The following is a 16,235-nucleotide window of genomic DNA, read 5'->3' on the forward strand; positions in this document are numbered from 1 at the left end:
TTGAAACTAAAAATATGGCTGCTTAGACAAAAGCATTTCCAAGGAAATAGAGATTTGTGGCTTATCTGTTTAGCTAGTCAACACAAAGCTAAGCCGATAGAAACAGCTTTGAAGAAAGCAGATTTCCTTACAACTTCCACAGGACAAACTCATTCCCACAGCCACTTTTGCTGGAACACAAACCACCCTGACTCCTCTCTCCCATCCTTACCTCCTCCTCCAGTTTCACCACCTTGGCCTGAGCATTGTTCAAGGCCTGGTCCCGGATCTCGATGTGTCTCCGCTGGTCCTCATTGGTGGAGCGGGCAGCAGCCAACTCTATTTCCAGTTTCTCTTTTTCTCGCTGTGTTTCCTTGTCTAGGGATAAAAAAAGTGATAGTTGTCAATGCACAGCACTTGTCTCTGCCCAGTTTTCAGGAGCCTTTCACTCCAGAGGTGAAGGGAAGACTGCACTGGGGCTTCTCAAAAGAAAGGGAATGCAAATTTAGTGCTGAGAGGGAAAATAAAAGGACGTGGTTTTCAAGGAAGAGAAGGACCTGTAATCCTGAAAAACAAGTATGGTACCTTCAAGCAACAATGTGCCACAAAGATAGTGAGAAGGAATAGAAGGTGCATCACTCAGTACAGTTACTCAGGTAATTTGCTGTGATTATGCAGATGGTTAGTGAAACTTGGCATCCCTTCACCCCTGAGCTTTCAGCTGTGGAAAACAAACCGAGTAATTTTAATATCTCAGGTTGGGGAGAGAGATAGTAGACTGGTGTTCCTAAAAAACTTGTGTTCTTTTTTTCCACACTGACCCTCCAAACGGGGAGTTCTGTCCCTTCTCAGAGGAACCTCCAGCAATATCTTCAGAGGAGTCAGAAAACAAGTCAGCAGTAAGAACTCCTCAATCTTCTTCTACTGCCTGTAAAAATGACCCTCTGTGCCAGAAGTGAGGCACGTACATCTGTTCTGTTCCTCCTCAGAGCAGACCTGCCACCCCAAACACAGCAGCTCATCCTTTGCTGCTGCTCTCCAGGAAAAGCTGGATGCTGCTGGAGCAGAAATGCTGAGTGTTGCAGGTACATGGCACTGCAACATGAAGGCATCACCTTCATTAAAAAATAGATAGGATAAAAATAATTGGAGACTGGAGAAATTATCACACAGGGGGTGTAAGGCAAAGCCACAACACAGAGCTGATGTCCTCTGTGTATGCTGCCATTCCCAGCTCAAGCCAACCAGCTCCAAAGATAACATTAACCCACTTGCTGGATACACAACCACAGAATACTCCCTGGAGTGATCTACACCCAGCACTGATGACACCAGAGAAACTGCATTCCAGAAACCAATATCCCACGACAAAGGAATGAGGACAAGGAGTGGAAGGCTTGAAAAACAGGAACGAGGTGCTGGGTGTTAGGACAGACTGCATATGGAGAACACAGGCCCGTTTGTGCAAGCATGTGCAAAACTATATTTACAGGACCACAATTACTCCCTTTCTTCTGCCAGCAAAGAGCCAGGAGCAAAGCTTTAGCAACACAGAGTAGCTAAAGATTCCCTTCTGCCAGGGAATCAACACAGCCCACACACAGGTTGCAAAACAAACCTGTCCACCAGCAGCACCCAGAGCTCTGCAGAGCAAACCATGAGTGCAGCTCAGAGGCAGCCCAGGACACAAGGACAAATGTCATCACATGCTTTTTTTTTTTTTTGCCCATCTTTTCCCAGCATTTCTCCTCCACCCAGGAATGAGTTGCTGCCAGAGCACATTAAACTGTACTGCAGAGATTGAGCTGCATTGAGACTGGGTGGCATTATGCCAGCAGGTATCAGTCAGTGCTACCAGGCTGTTAGTTAATCTAGAAATGCTTGCACAGAGGCTTTTGGAGGTTTTGTTGCAGACTTTTCTCCAAATGAGAACTGCTTCAATTGACAAGTGCCTGCAGCACCCCTAGAAATGCTGGGACTGATGAAATTTCCATGTTCATCCTAAAGAAGAGGCCCCACAGCTTTGGCCTCCCAACATTTCTGGATGCATCTATGAACCTCAGTGTCCACCCAGCAGAAGGAAAGACTAAACTCCCAGACTTCCCAGTACCACCAGGAGTTTGGAATTCACTCCCTGACAGCCATTTGCTTGCAAGGCAAACCACAAGGAATAAGCTAAAGATGACACAAGAGAGGGACACCAGAATCTGCCAGGGTAGCTGCAGTGTCTATTACACCACAGAAAAACTCTGTTTTGCAATTTTATTGCACTACCTTTTTATATAACAATTGGAGAAAAGTGAGCATTGTCAGAAGGGTGGAGCACACTGTGGGATGAGAGAGAAGTTGGCTCGGCGCCGTCGGCCTCAAGACATTTCAGAACAAAGGAAAAGGAGCATTTCACACCCATCATTTTGGTTTGCCTTGTGATAAATCCACTGTTGTGGACAGAATTCCTGACCCTCACCCAGCCCAGCAGACTGCAGGAGTGTTCATCCCCTTTATTTTTGCTGAACAGGATAGGGCAGTGGCAAATTAAAGAGGAAGGATACAGGAGACCTACCAGGCTCCTCTCCTACTGGCCTTAACTTGTGCCAGGACTCCTGTCAGCCTGGGAAGGTTTAATTTCAAAGCTTTCAAGGAATAAAATAGGTGTATAAAGTATGCAAATTATGGGGTAAACACTAATTTTACAGTTTAACTGCAAATTACCTTTGATCCAAAATATCTAATAAATCCCATCAGATAGACTTTACACACTGACAGAAAAGGAATTCTTGGATCCCTCCTCTTTTCTCCACTGCCAACTTTGGACTGCCACTGCCCTGATTTCTGTGCTGATAATTAACCTGCTGCACTGTCCTCCTTCCCAGGGTGCCTGGAGCTTTCCACTGACCCACAATGCCTGTGGAACTCACTTTGTGCAAAGAGCTGGGAGATGGTTTTTCGATTGTCTTCAGACCCCTCAAACTCCTTCTCTGCCAGCTGCTTGTTGGCTGTCTCCATACGTTCTGCAAAAATATTCAATAAAAGCAATTGCAATCATTAAAAACTTTCAAGCATTAAGTTACATCTGCTCAGGGCATTGCTGATACTGAGGGAATGGATCTCCTAATTCTACAGCCTATCAGAAGTTGGCACTCACTATTGAAATGTTAGAGAAATACACTCAAGGAGACAAAACAGGTTAAACTTCAAAAAAAGTTATTTAAAACATTTATAACCTAGAAGTTTGTTTTTTTCAATTTATACCTTTATTTTTTCCATACATATAAATTCCAACATGCAATTAAAAGATCTCTTATAATTTTCCACTAGATCTTAACAGAAGATTAAATCACTGTTATTCAATTACCTGACTTGAGGGAATAGTGTAAAACCCTAAAAACAGATTAACAGCTCTGCTGCTTCATGAAAATTGCATCAGTCTGAAAACTAGAATAAAATGTTTATTCTGGGCTTTTTTGTGAATAATATTATTTAATGCAGGCCTTTGTGTACAGTACTGGCTTTACTTCCTGAATGCAAAACAATTTTCTGTGAGTCTTAGTAAAAGACATGAGGCAGTGAGAGCATGCAGGACAATCAGAAGGCTTCCTAAAAAAAATTAAATTTACAGTTTAAACAACTGTTTGTGCACCTTCAAAAAATCTCAAATTGCAGATGTTTTCTACCCTCCAAACTAATGCTTAAACTTTTACCCCCACTAAGGTCAAATACCACTCAACACCACTCTGCTGCCAGCCATGCTACTGCCTCAGCCTCTTAGCAAGAACCAGACACCAATAACATCTCACTCTGGAAAAGGAAGGGAGATCCAAAAAACCAGATGCCTACATTGATAAGGAATGACAAGACCTTCAGGAAGAACAGACACTCTGCAGTCTGCATGTCAGTGCAAAAAGGGTCACTGGACAGGAAATAAAGTGAACGTGCCTGGTGTGGGATTAGGCAGTCAGCAAAACCTCTTTCCATTTGTGTAAACTGAACAAATTGTACAAATTGTCTCTAGGATAAAAGACATGAGAGAATTCCAGCCTCGCATCTGGTTTTTGGTATTTGGCTTATCACATGTTTCTTGTCAATGAGAAACAGGCTGGAAATGAAAGACTACAGCCCTCTCCTAAACCTGTCTTTTCCATTCTTCCAGCAAGTGCTTAAAATCTCTGACTACTGACTGCACCTGAATATCCTGTCCTATTCCAGTCATGTCAGACACTGAATTCTGCAGCAAAATTCTGTCCTGCCAAGAAAGAATAACAATAAAAACCCCCAGCATTGAAGAGCAGAAGTTTTACTTCATTTACCTCTTAGATCCCTGTTGAAATCATGAAGCCTACGAATTTCTCCTTCCAGTTTGTTTCTCATGGCCTTTTCCAGGGCATCCCTCTTAGAGGATGATTTCTCCAGGTTTTTGTATGCCTCTGAAACTTGCTGAATTTCTGTTTCCAGCTGCAGTGGAAGTAAAAACAAGCACTTACTATTTCTCACTAACAAATTTCACCGTCTCAGACAGGAGATTACTTTGTCTCAAGTGTTCTTTATTGACTGAAATCTATACTTCTACATTAAGAATAAAAAATAAAGTCTCAAGTCCATGATGAATCCCCCTACAGAAGGAATACCAGGGGCTGAATAATTTTGCAATAAAATATGATTTATCCTTCGTTTTAGCCTTTAGTATAAAGCTTCTGTGATCATCCAGAGCAGGAGACTCTCTCCTAACTCTCCTTGCTGGGCATGGTTTGCTATGGAAGGTGGATCCACACCACAGCAAACCCCATCCGCACTGTCTACAGCCAGTGATCAGCAGGGAGGTGGAGAGAAGTGCATTTGTATCCTTCTGTCATTATCAGGAAGCTGCCAAACAATTCTCTCAAGTATTTCCTGGCCAGAAACTTTTAAAAGAATACAACTAAATGAACATATGTCCCTGGTAAGAGGTAACATGGGGAATAATGAGTGTGGAAAGCCACACTGGTCACCTGAAATCAAAGACAAGCAGCCACACATTTTTCTGGCCCTGAACACTGCTCAGTGCAAAGAGCACAGCAGGGCCCACAAAATCCCAAACTGCTAAGTAGCATCAGCCTTTCCACAGCTGCAAGGCAAAAGCAAAGCTGACCTGCTGCCCAGCTTTAAACCACTGGTCATCAAGAAGTAATTTCTGTGAGGCAGCATGAAAATACCTCCACACATGCATGTTAATGATGGGTCTCACTGGGGCATTTTCTTTTAAAGGTCTTAGCATCATTTACTCTGCTTGTTCCATAAAGCCAAAGGTGGCAAATAGCTGGGCTCATTCAAGACATTAAGTTTTTCATGGAAATTGTGTGGTGTTGAGGGACAAAAGGAGTGTTAGTCCCAGTCCTGCAGTCCAAATGTCTTTAGTGTAGCCATAGCAGCACTATTTGCCCTGCACACTGTGGTGCCAATCAGTTTTGTAGCAATGTCCCCTGTGTGTCCCCCTTGAGTGGCTGTGGTCTCATGCCATCCCAAACAGGCCCTTCCTGCAGCTCTGATGTCTTTTTGGGAAAATGAAACCTGCTGCTGTCCTGGGCAAGCCTTAACTTAGCCAAGCAGTCAGCCTCTTCAGCAGCTGAGGAGGATGTGCTTTTGAGCATGGTCAGTGAACTGCTGGCAGAAAATGGAAGGCTTTGATTCCATCTTCTGCCAAAGTTAAGCTGATGCCCAAAGGCAGAGGACACAGACTAATCAATCTGCATACAAAAGATTCTAAAGCACATAATCAATCCCTTCAGCAAAGGAATCCAACAGCTGCAGATGAATTGATTCAATTAGGGACTAGAGCAGAGACAGGAGAATGCCTGAATTCCACAACCACCCACCTTCTGCAGCCGGGCCACCTTCTCATAGCACCCATCCAGCTCCTGTCGTAGGGACCTGTTCTCCTCTGACAGGATTTCCACCATTTGCTGGGCCCTGGAAACGATGGCAAAAGGATCCACTTGCATCTGCTGGTAGGGGGAAGGGATCTGCTGGGCCCTGGGCATCACAGAGTAGGAGTCTCCCTGCTGCTGCTGGGGGCCCAGGAAGGGCTGGCATAGCCGGTACAGGTCGCCCTGATGGACTGGGTTGGACAAGAAAGGCTGCTGGGTCCTTGGCAGGATGGCAGGATCTGCCTGGCTGGGAGTCAGAGGTTGCTGGTGCTGGGAAGGGGACAGCCTAGAGGGTGGTGGAGACTGGAGCAAAGTCAAAGATCCCAGGGATGTCAAAGAAGAAGTGGGGCTGTGGTGGTGAGGTGGTCTCTGTTGTAACTGCAGCTGCACATCTGGGTTCTGCCTGGAAAACAGAGAGCACAGGCTCCATCACGGTCATGCAGGGGAAGGTGCACAAAACCAGGGACAAGGGGTGCAGCTCCTGTGCACAGGTCTTCCCATACAAAAGACTCAAGTGAGGCTTTCTTCCATTTTTAAGTCTGTTTTTAAAAAGCATCTCAAAATCAAATCTTTATCAGAAAATTTCTTCTAAGGGCATGAAGGTGCTTCCTCTTGAGACTATTTTTTTACAGATATACTAAGAGAAAGTACATCAACAACTACTGGCCAAAATTATTTTTGGAACTTTTCTCCACACTTTGTGGATAAAACTGCTCAACTAAGGACTGCTAGGAAGAGGCTCTTTTGTTTTTGCCTTAAATGTGCCATCTGTCATCGAAAACAACTAATCTTCTTCTGCAAGGCAAGATAGAGAATTAAAAGCATTGGCTAAACTTGATGCTAGTATTTCAGCACCACTGATCTGAGCTTTCTGAAATATCAACCAACAAAATGCAGCCTGGTTAAATGAGACAATTAAAGAATCTGAAAACCAACCCAAGAATCAGAAGCAGCATTTTCATTCCAACCTGCACTGTGCTATGCAGTAGGTGTGTTTACTGCTCCTAAAACCTCTGCAGGCTATCAGAGACATATCTAACAATCTGTAACATGCCTGAGTCCATCACAGCACTAAATCCAAGCTACACCTTCTCACATTTCCCAGGCTCTGGAGATCCCCAGCTCAGGTCCTGCTGCATTAGCCAAGTAAGAAATCTCTCTGAGAAGACTGTGGATTTATCATGCTTGGATGACCTCAGGAGGCAGGATTTGCTTTCTCCTCCAAAAACATCCAACCTTTAACTTCTCTGGGTGTTCTTTATCCTAGCAGTTGAAGTCCCTCCCTCTCCATGCTGCAGCCAGTCTCTTCTTGAGCACAGAGTTCAGCCCAGAGCAGACCCAGCCTGGCAGTTCAGTGTGTCCTGAGACACTCCTGCTGCTCTGACAAAATTTCCCATTCTTTGGGATGCAGCTCAGCCCTGCAGCTGGAAAAGCACACACTGTTGTTGCACCTGGCCAGAGCTGCTACAGAATACCCCCCTGGCTGCCTGTGCTCCCAGGAGGGACTCCTGACCTGCAGAGGATGGACAAGGCAGCTCACAGCATTCCCACAGCACCAGCAGCCCTGGAGGGACTGACAACAGTGAGCAGGAAGCTGAGCTGGGAACTAAAGGGTTACACAAAATGCTTCTCAGCCCAAGTGCCAACACTCAGTACCATCCTTCCTGCTCTCCAAGAAAGCAGGAATCACTCCTTGTACCCACCACTCACATCTGGGCATTACTCACATCTGGCAGCAGCGCAGGGGAGTTCAGCAGCTCTCAGCCCAGCACAGGGTTCCATTTCACCATCATGCCCCTCATGTCTCACTGCCCTGTTCCCAGCAGAGAAACCTCCAAGCTCAAATTCCTTAATGGGGAAACAAATCTAGCCTTTGTTAACTAAGAAAAAACAGAATCACTGCTCTAGCTACTGTTTCTCTCCTTTTCACATTCAGGTGACTGTGGTCCCTGCCAGCAGCATAATTTCAGGAGCTGTATTTCCCCAGAAATAATCATTTGCAGCATGAGGATTTCAGGGGGTCATGCAGAAGAGTGATGTGCAATTAATTTCCCCAGGAATGTTCAGTTTAGCAGCAGCAATTTGGTTCTCCTCCCAGGGGGGCAGCTCTACTTATTGTTGCATTGATTTCATTAACTCCATTTGCCAGATCTCATCATGAAGAGTGAGGCAAAACCATCACAGGCCATGCTCAAGGTCACCTGGTTTGTCTCAGGTAGTTTCCAGCTGCTTTCTGAGCTCACCCAGTTGTGTGCAGAGTTAAAACTTTGCATTCTCACAAACCACTCATCTCCTTGAGTTTATTTTTTACCCATCACCACAGCTCTGCTTTGATGCTGTAATCAATTAGGGAATAACCTTGTTGTGACATTTCATCTGTGATGACCTACAGAGTTAGATCAAAAAGAAATATATTCCCAATCTTCCTCATGGATGCAAAAAAACAATTTTCAAATTACAAAACACTCTTTTCCAGTCTGAAAACAACCAGGAGCAGTTACCCAGGGAGACTGGTCTCAGTAAGATAACCTTATAAGCCTAATGAGGATGATTTAGATGCCAATGGCAACTATTTGAGCTATTTGACTAAAAACATCTTATTCTGGCAACAGAGACCCAATGGAAGGACCTTGCTATCCTGAACAATAAGGAAAGGAACAAAATGATGGCCAAAGAAACACAACAGCAGCACTTTAATTCTGAAGGGACAGTCAAACTAACATGACTTGTAACGATCCTTTTTTTAAAAACCTTTTGTAAAGAACAACTCTAGGAAATCATGGCTGAGTATTTCCAAACAGGATACATTTCCAAGAATTCCAGCATCTTGGCACTCACATCTAAAGCCTCTCATAGTCTTGAAATTATACCAATCTTGTGGGCTCAAGCTAGAACATGAGAGTTTGGAGCCTCTAGTTCTGTTACCAACAGCATTAAGGCTTCTAAAATGTCACAAATGCATTTATATTACCAGCAGAATGAGATAGCACAGCTGGGTTAATACACATTACCTTTAAAAAATATATATTTAAAATCCCAGTAACCTCACAGTGACACCAGACTTTTTAAGATCTTGCATGCAAACTTTTGCATACACATTCAAAGAACTTTTTGGCATCCCCACTATTTACAATTTTGTCTTGTAAAATACTTACATACATTTTGTGGGTTAAAAATACCTGGCTCTGGGATTTCATTATATTACAAGAGAATTGAAGAATTTATTTCTCTGGCAAAGCAATTTTGAGCTGAGAGATTCAGAAAGGTAAATGAACACAATTTGGATTTTTCAAGCTTTTTAAGTCCCACCACAAAATGTCAAGGTAAAAATTACTATTGGTGTCACCTAACAGTATTGCTGATAAAATGGTAGCAGAAAATTCTCTGCATGAGAGAATGAGTCCTCAGGTAACCCCACAACAGTAATCACAATTTTATCTGAACCAACCACTTCAGAAAAAATGCAGACTCTCAAAACACATATACAACAAAATTACACAATCTTCTTCCATTTGCCTCAGTGTCACTGAGACCTGAATAAACCAAATGCAGGGAGGAAAAAACCCTCAGAGCAATTATCCCCACAAGTGTTTGGGTTTGAAATCATAACTTTAAGGGCCACTTCTCTGTGCACCATGCAGGAATTTCTGTTCCCTGGCACGGAGCACACAGGCCAAGTGCAAACTGGATTTATGGCTCTGCAATCCAAGGGTTACCCCAGCTTTTCAGGCAGGGAGACAGAGCCAGGGCAGCTCTGCCCTTTGGGGGCTCAGGCTGCCAGGACAGAGGGTCACACACAGCTCAGTGGGCAGAGCAGCACAGTGGGGCAGGCAGAAGAATGAAAGGATCAGGAAAGGTCTCTGGCTCGTTAAGGGTTTGTTGTTTTTTTTTATTGCCCTCCCAGCTTTTCCTGTTTTGTGTTCAAGAAGCTCCAGTTCCCCTCTCTTCCCCAGCCCTCCTGCACAAACCAGGAAATGCTGTCTGCAGGAGGGAGCAGGCTCCACTCCATTACACAGCTGAAATCAAACCCAGGAATTTTTGTTCTGCTGCCCAGTCATACCTGATTAGCCCCCACTTTGATGCTGCTCAGGAGAACACGGTACACAGAGTGAGTTACTAATTATGGGACAAATTCTGCAGACCTCCCTCTCAAAAACCTTCTGTGAAGTCAATGGGATTAATCAGCACAGCAGGAGCTCAGTCACTTGGGCTCCAGACAGAGGATGGTGCTTGAATCAGAGAGACAAGGAGTTGCCTCTGCACCCAAAAATCCATCACAGGAGCTTCCTCTGCACCCAAAAATGCATCAGACAGGAGCTTCCTCTGCACCCAAAACTGCATCAGACAGGAGCTTCCTCTGTACTAAAAATGCATCAGACAGGAGCCTCCTCTGCACTCAAAAATGAATCAGACAGGGGCTTTCTCTGCACCCAGACCTGCTCCAGCTGTGGCTGTGCTGCCACAGGAGCCCTTGCAGCCCCCAGGACACAGAGCCAAGGCACCCCATGCTCTGCTCTCGGACTGGAGGGCTGTTTTCACCACCAATGCTAAAGTGCAGTTGAATTTTAGGGAAAGAACCCGACTCTGGAGCTTCACATGCAGCCAGGCCTCTTCAAAACTTTCTTTAAAATTTCCAAAGAACAGCAGAGAGGCCTGCGGCATGCCCGGTATTTACATTAAACCAACATCATTACCAACATCCACCGTTCCCAAACTCACACCGCCCAGGAGCAGGTGAGGCAAACTGTTTGCAGACTGGTTTAAACTTACCCCACAGCCCATTCCTTTCCCAGACTGGGGAGGGTGAAGCATGAGAATGCTGTGAATTCCCCAATGTTTATCTTGCTCAACGAGTTTTATTTAACCGCATCATTAGGTCACCCTCAAATTCCCCCGAACAATGAGGGGAAAAACCCGCAGAAAAGGGTGTGGCTTCGGGAGCAGAGAGAAGGGGCTTTGTTTCCTTGACGCACAGTTCAAAAAATGCACACATTTACCAATCCAAATGAATCCCGATAAACCCGGGGCAGGAAAACTGGAGACTGCAGGGACAGCCCTGGTGTGAGGCAAAGGCTCTCCCCGGAGCTGTTTGCCTTTAAAATCCCCGCACCATCACCCAGCTGCACCTTGAGCGACACAGAAGGTTTCTTGTCTAAATGACAGTTTCTCTTAAAGCGTGTGGGAGAAGGAGGGGAATAGAGGACTCGCTCTCTTCCTTTGCTAAGCTGCTCTGTAATTTATGGATTAGTCTTGCAATTGTTCTACTGCTCCAACATTTGCTTGCAAAGGAAACCTCTCCTCTGTGCAGCTATTTAGGTTAAAAAGTAACCTCATTAGATTCCCAGTGCTTTGAAGACAAATTTCAGTTGCTTCCCCTACTGGAAACCTTGCCAGCTGAACCTTTCTCCTCCCCCTCCTTCCCCCCACCATGTTCTTTCAAAGCAGCCAGGATCCATCCAATACAGACAAAAATCACCCTGTCTAGAGGAGCTGACTGTTGGCGTGTTTTCAAATACCTCTCCCTTGAACAGCAAGCAGGCTATGTCTCACTGCATAGAATATAAGGAGCATTTCTGATGCAGCAGAACCACAGAGGAGCTGTTTCCCTGTCCCGTGTGCACAGAGGTTTGAGGCCTTTGAATTTGCAAAAACATTTGCAACGAGCTTCTACAATCATTACCCCCCTTAAACCCTTTACTTCCCCTTTTCCTGGCCTCTTTATTATTTATTTAGCCAGATCAAAGGGCCTTTTCATCAGGCTTGTATGCTGCTGAAGTCATTTCAGATCACAAACAATGGTGGACAAACTCTGAAAATAGCTCCTCATAGGGCTAGGAAGGTTCTGAGCAGATTCAAACTCCCTAAAGCTCAGACTCAGCTCCCAAATGCTGACTGGTTTCTTCATGCTCCTCTCAGAACGTGCAAACACAAATTCACAGAGACCTCTCCATTCACATCCTCCTGTTGCTCCTCTGAATTACCCTTTTAGCTTCAAAATGAGGCCAAAATCATTACAGCAGATATATCACCTGGTGTCAGGCAGAGATGAGATGTTATGGGAACAGATAAAGTGAAGCTGGGGTTTTAGCTCATCTTAATAAAACTACATCTTCCCACATGGACATCAGTGTTTGGCTCAAGCCAAATCCAGCTCCTTATCTAGAGGGAACCAGAACAGGCTGAGATTTCAAATGATGCAAGAAAAATGAGCAAAAGCTGAACAAGCAAGTCTGGGATGAGGCACAAAGAATGCTCCACTTTCTTCTCCTACTCTTCAGTCCATTGAAAATAAAATTTTAAAACTTCTACAGGAAGCTCAGAGGTGTTTTTTGCTATCTGTGCCATTATTGCTTTCATTCACTTTCTCCTTTCCTATGTGATGCAGTTTTAAGAAAAAATCTCTTGTCTGACAGATGTAATTAAAGAACAACTTAAGTCTTGCAGTAAGTAACTGCAAGTTTCTGCAATGAATCACACCATAACTTTGGCTTTTGCAGCAAAGCTTTTGTGAAGCTCTAGAGCCTCAGCATTAAACTTCCCCATACCATAAAATCAAGTTGGCTTGTTTTGGATTTTTTTTTTTTGTACAAAGCATCAAGCCTCCCTAGTCAGCTACTAGGAAGCAGGTACCAGTCCTCCCAGACAGTCTGTAGCTGAACACAATGTGTTATCTCATGTAATGAAGATGAAGGAGAACCTGCCTCGATGGAGTGAGTTTTACATTGTCATTCCCTGCGTGGCTGTCATGGGGTTTGTTTTAAGGTCTGGCTTACCTGACTGAGCCATACTCAGGGGGATGCTGATACCTCATCATAGGCCCATCAGCTCTTCCCGGCTGGCTCATGCGATGGTCACTATAGAAGTGCCCCGAGTACCTGAGCTTTGCAGTTCATAGACGGGGTGGACACGTTTTTGTAGGGATACTCCGGGGGAGGCCCCCGCTGCTCCATTCCTTTCAAGCTGGGCTGGGAAGGGGGCTGCACCGAGTTTCTTGTAGAACTCATTGGAGCCAGAATTTTTGTAAGGGTCGCTGGACTGCTGGGGAGAGAGCGGGGAGAGCGGGGAGAGCGGCGCGCTTCGTGACGGTGCGCGTGGGCCTTGACCCCCGCTGGTGCCAGGGACAGCTGCATCAGCCTCTCGCTCAGCGAGCGCACGTGGCCTTGCTTGAGGTCCTTCAGCCCCATCGTCCTGGGGCACCTTCCCCGGGCTCACCCTCTGCACCGTGGGCCGCCCCTCAGTCCTCATCTTCTGGTTGGTGACGCCGGTGACGTAGAAGGCGGCGCCGACGCTGGCGTGCGGCTGGCCACGGAAATACTGCGACTGCACCTTGGCCTCCTCGTAGGTGGGGAGGTCCTCGCTGTTCTGCAGCCGCGGCGACCAGCTGCTTCTCCAGATGCTGTTGTCCACCTGTATCTCCTGGCCTGGGGCTCCTGGCGGGCAAGCATGAGTCACGAGCTGTGGTCCTGGGAGCTCAGCCCTTCGTTCTGAGAGGCCGGGCTGCCGGTGCTGCTGAAAGGGGGGGCATTCCCTGTGGCTTGCTGGTGTAAGGCGAGAAGGTTGCGGTTCTCATTTGGGTTCCCGTATCGGAGCTGCTCCTGCAGCAGGCGCTGTAAAACTGTCGTAGCTGCTTGCTCTTCTGAATTCCTCATCTCAAACTGTGGTGCCTTTTGGGTGGAATGTAAAAGCTGCCCTTGACCTAAGGAAAGGAGACACGGTTATTAGGGCCCGAGTGGATGGAGGGAGAGATATTCAAGAGCAATGGCTGGAAATACAGAAGAAAAAAAAAAGCAGGTTAGATTACCAAAGGTTTCCATAACAATGGGGGTCATCAAGACCCTTGACCTAAGAAGGACTTGCATGCCCGAGGGGCAAAGCCTCAGAAAGGTGATGAAAGGTGACTTGAAAGTTTATAGGCAACTCAATCGACTGCAAGCTGTAGGGATGCATGCCAAATACCTCAGACAGCATCTCCGGCAAAAAGGAGACGTGGAATTCACAGGATGATGGTAAAAATGCCTGAAAACTGTTTGCTTTATAGTTAGAGTTACCAACAGAGAAATACACTTCCCATATTTGTAGGCAGACAAGGACTGAAGTGTGAAGTCAGCAACTTGTCAGTTTTAACGAAAGAAAAAAAAAAAAAAAGAAAAAAAAAAGCCTATTGAGATAGCATATGGTTCAAAAGAAGCAAAGAAATCTCTCAGCTTAGATAAAGCAAGTCATTAATACCTAGTTAGCCAGCAGGTTTTCAGAGTTATGAAATGCCCAGAGTGAGATCAGCATCTCTTCTCCCTGCTGCAGAAAACCCCAGGCACGGTACAAGTGAGGACTCAGGAACTTCCTGCTATACAAAGGCAACCAAATCCTCACACATCTAAATATCCTCAGCGGAATGCATGCAAATGCAAGGGGAGGAAAAAGAGTTTTCTGATCTAAGGAACAGAAAAAGACCTCAGAGTGGCAGGAAAAAACAGTGTCCCAATGAGAGAAACACAAAGAGCCAATGTCAGGCACATCCTAAGCACAGATGAAGCCAGTGACCAACAGCAATTACACTTTGCTCAGTCTCCCAGTGGAGTCAGGAGTGTGTCATGGAAACTCAAGCCCACTGGCTTTGCCTGAGTTGAAATATCAAAAATTAATGATACTTTTGAGACTATGTAACTGAAAGCAGAGCTACTTTTGAGCTAGAACAGCTCAGAATAGAGTAAGGCTCAGTTGCTGGCCAAGCTGTGGCTCTGCCCTGACAGCAGAACACGTGTTGGTGTTCCAGCATTTTCTTTTTTTCTATATTACATTGTCCCTTAGCAGAAGGTAACTTGCTCCCAGCAGTTTGTTCTGTGGCAGAACCAGGAGGCCTGAAGGGTCTGCTTTGTGCTGCATCTCCCCAAACTCCCCATTTGCTCCCCCAGGCCAGCCAACCCCTGGAACACAAGGACTCACACTGGGCACACAAAAGCTTTCTGCAAACCCTAATGAAGGGGAAGCTAAAACCCACCTCATTGCAGGCTGCTCACCACAGCAGGAATTCAGCCCCCCTTAGCTGACCTAGAATGTGACTCCTCAAACCCTGTCTGAAGTGGCACATACCTTTGTCCTTCACTTGGAGTTCCCTGGTGAGGAGGAGCAGTTCTGCCACATGGGGGGACACACTCAGCCTTCCTCCTGCAAATCCAAGATCTCCACTCAGAGACGGCTTCAGGCTCCTCTTCAGCAGGCCAGATCACTTGATACTCTCCTCACTCCCAAAATAATTCTGAGGAAACATTGAAAACACCATTTTAATCAGCAGATGAGACCCTAGAAATAATAAACCTTGGCCCATATTTCAGATGTTTCCTTTTGCAGCTTCTTGTTTTCTCCCAGAGCCCAACAATTTTGATCCCTTTAGGATGAATGAACCCCCATGTCCCCAGCAATCTACTCCAGCTGCTGCTTTAATCATGACCATTTCTGCTCCAAGATTAAATGGTGCCAAGTAATGCTTTGTCCCATCTGTGCCTCCAAGTGAAACAGTGATTAAAACCCGCTAATTCTTTAACTCCATTGTTTTATTTTTTTGCTCAGAAGGAAAGCTGCAGCACAGATGAGGATGCCCTGTGCTAATGGCTCCTTTGCCAGTGGTGCTGAGTATTTTAAACCATGTCAGCAGAAATCCTCTGCTGGAGGGTGACACGGTGAAATGCTTGATAAACTTCAACACACTGTGCCTCAGAAATGACTGTGAGAATGATCAGTTTGTGAATATTAGCTTTATTTTACAGACTGGGAAAGTCAGGGAAGAAAAGGACACTGACAAGAGTTTATGCCAGAAATACATTGCAGAGCACAGCTCTAATTCCCAAAACACTCTTTAATTACGTTACTTTCCTCCTCCGAATATGAAGCAGTAAAGAAACTTTAACCATTGAGAGAAGGAGAATACAGAACAAAGTGTATTTAGGCATGTTACAAGAAACAGTTACTGAAGGTGTCCTAAAGAAAAAGGCAAGCAATGCAAAAGATGTGGAACATATTCACACTCACTGTGCTCATACTTTAAGGAAAGGCAATGAAAACAGAACTAGTGAAACTAAAAATATTCATTGATATGTATAATTTAACTTAATTTCCTGGAATGTTGCAAAAAATAAGTGAACAGATGTAGTGAAGGAATGCAGACGTGGATACTTCTGTCTCTGACTTATTACAGCACAAATCCACACCCAACAAAAACTATCTCAGATCTGCAAGTTAAATACTTGAGGTGTCACAGCAATTTCAAGGCACATGAACAATAACTAAGGAGAGAACAAGGCAGTGTTGTGTGGTGTGGTACTTCAAGATGGTGGTTGAAAAAAGCAGCTAATGTCAAAT

The 16,235-nt window shown here is 45.2% G+C and overlaps 1 protein-coding gene across 1 annotated transcript in view; it reads right to left on the bottom strand.

Annotated features, from left to right (window-relative positions):
- Positions 1-16,235, bottom strand: part of AMOT (angiomotin) — a 44,942-nt gene that overhangs the window by 15,931 nt on the left and 12,776 nt on the right. Inside the window, 11 exon segments of the mRNA XM_079318760.1 lie at positions 212-357; positions 2,898-2,990; positions 4,287-4,431; positions 5,829-6,282; positions 12,653-12,762; positions 12,764-12,868; positions 12,870-12,968; positions 12,971-13,060; positions 13,062-13,336; positions 13,339-13,575; positions 14,970-15,135. Coding sequence (XP_079174886.1) covers positions 212-357; positions 2,898-2,990; positions 4,287-4,431; positions 5,829-6,282; positions 12,653-12,762; positions 12,764-12,868; positions 12,870-12,968; positions 12,971-13,060; positions 13,062-13,336; positions 13,339-13,528 — 1,707 coding nt within the window. The 5' untranslated portion in view covers positions 13,529-13,575; positions 14,970-15,135.

This window comes from Erithacus rubecula (genome assembly GCF_903797595.1).
Source record: "Erithacus rubecula genome assembly, chromosome: 15".
Lineage (NCBI taxonomy): Eukaryota > Metazoa > Chordata > Aves > Passeriformes > Muscicapidae > Erithacus > Erithacus rubecula.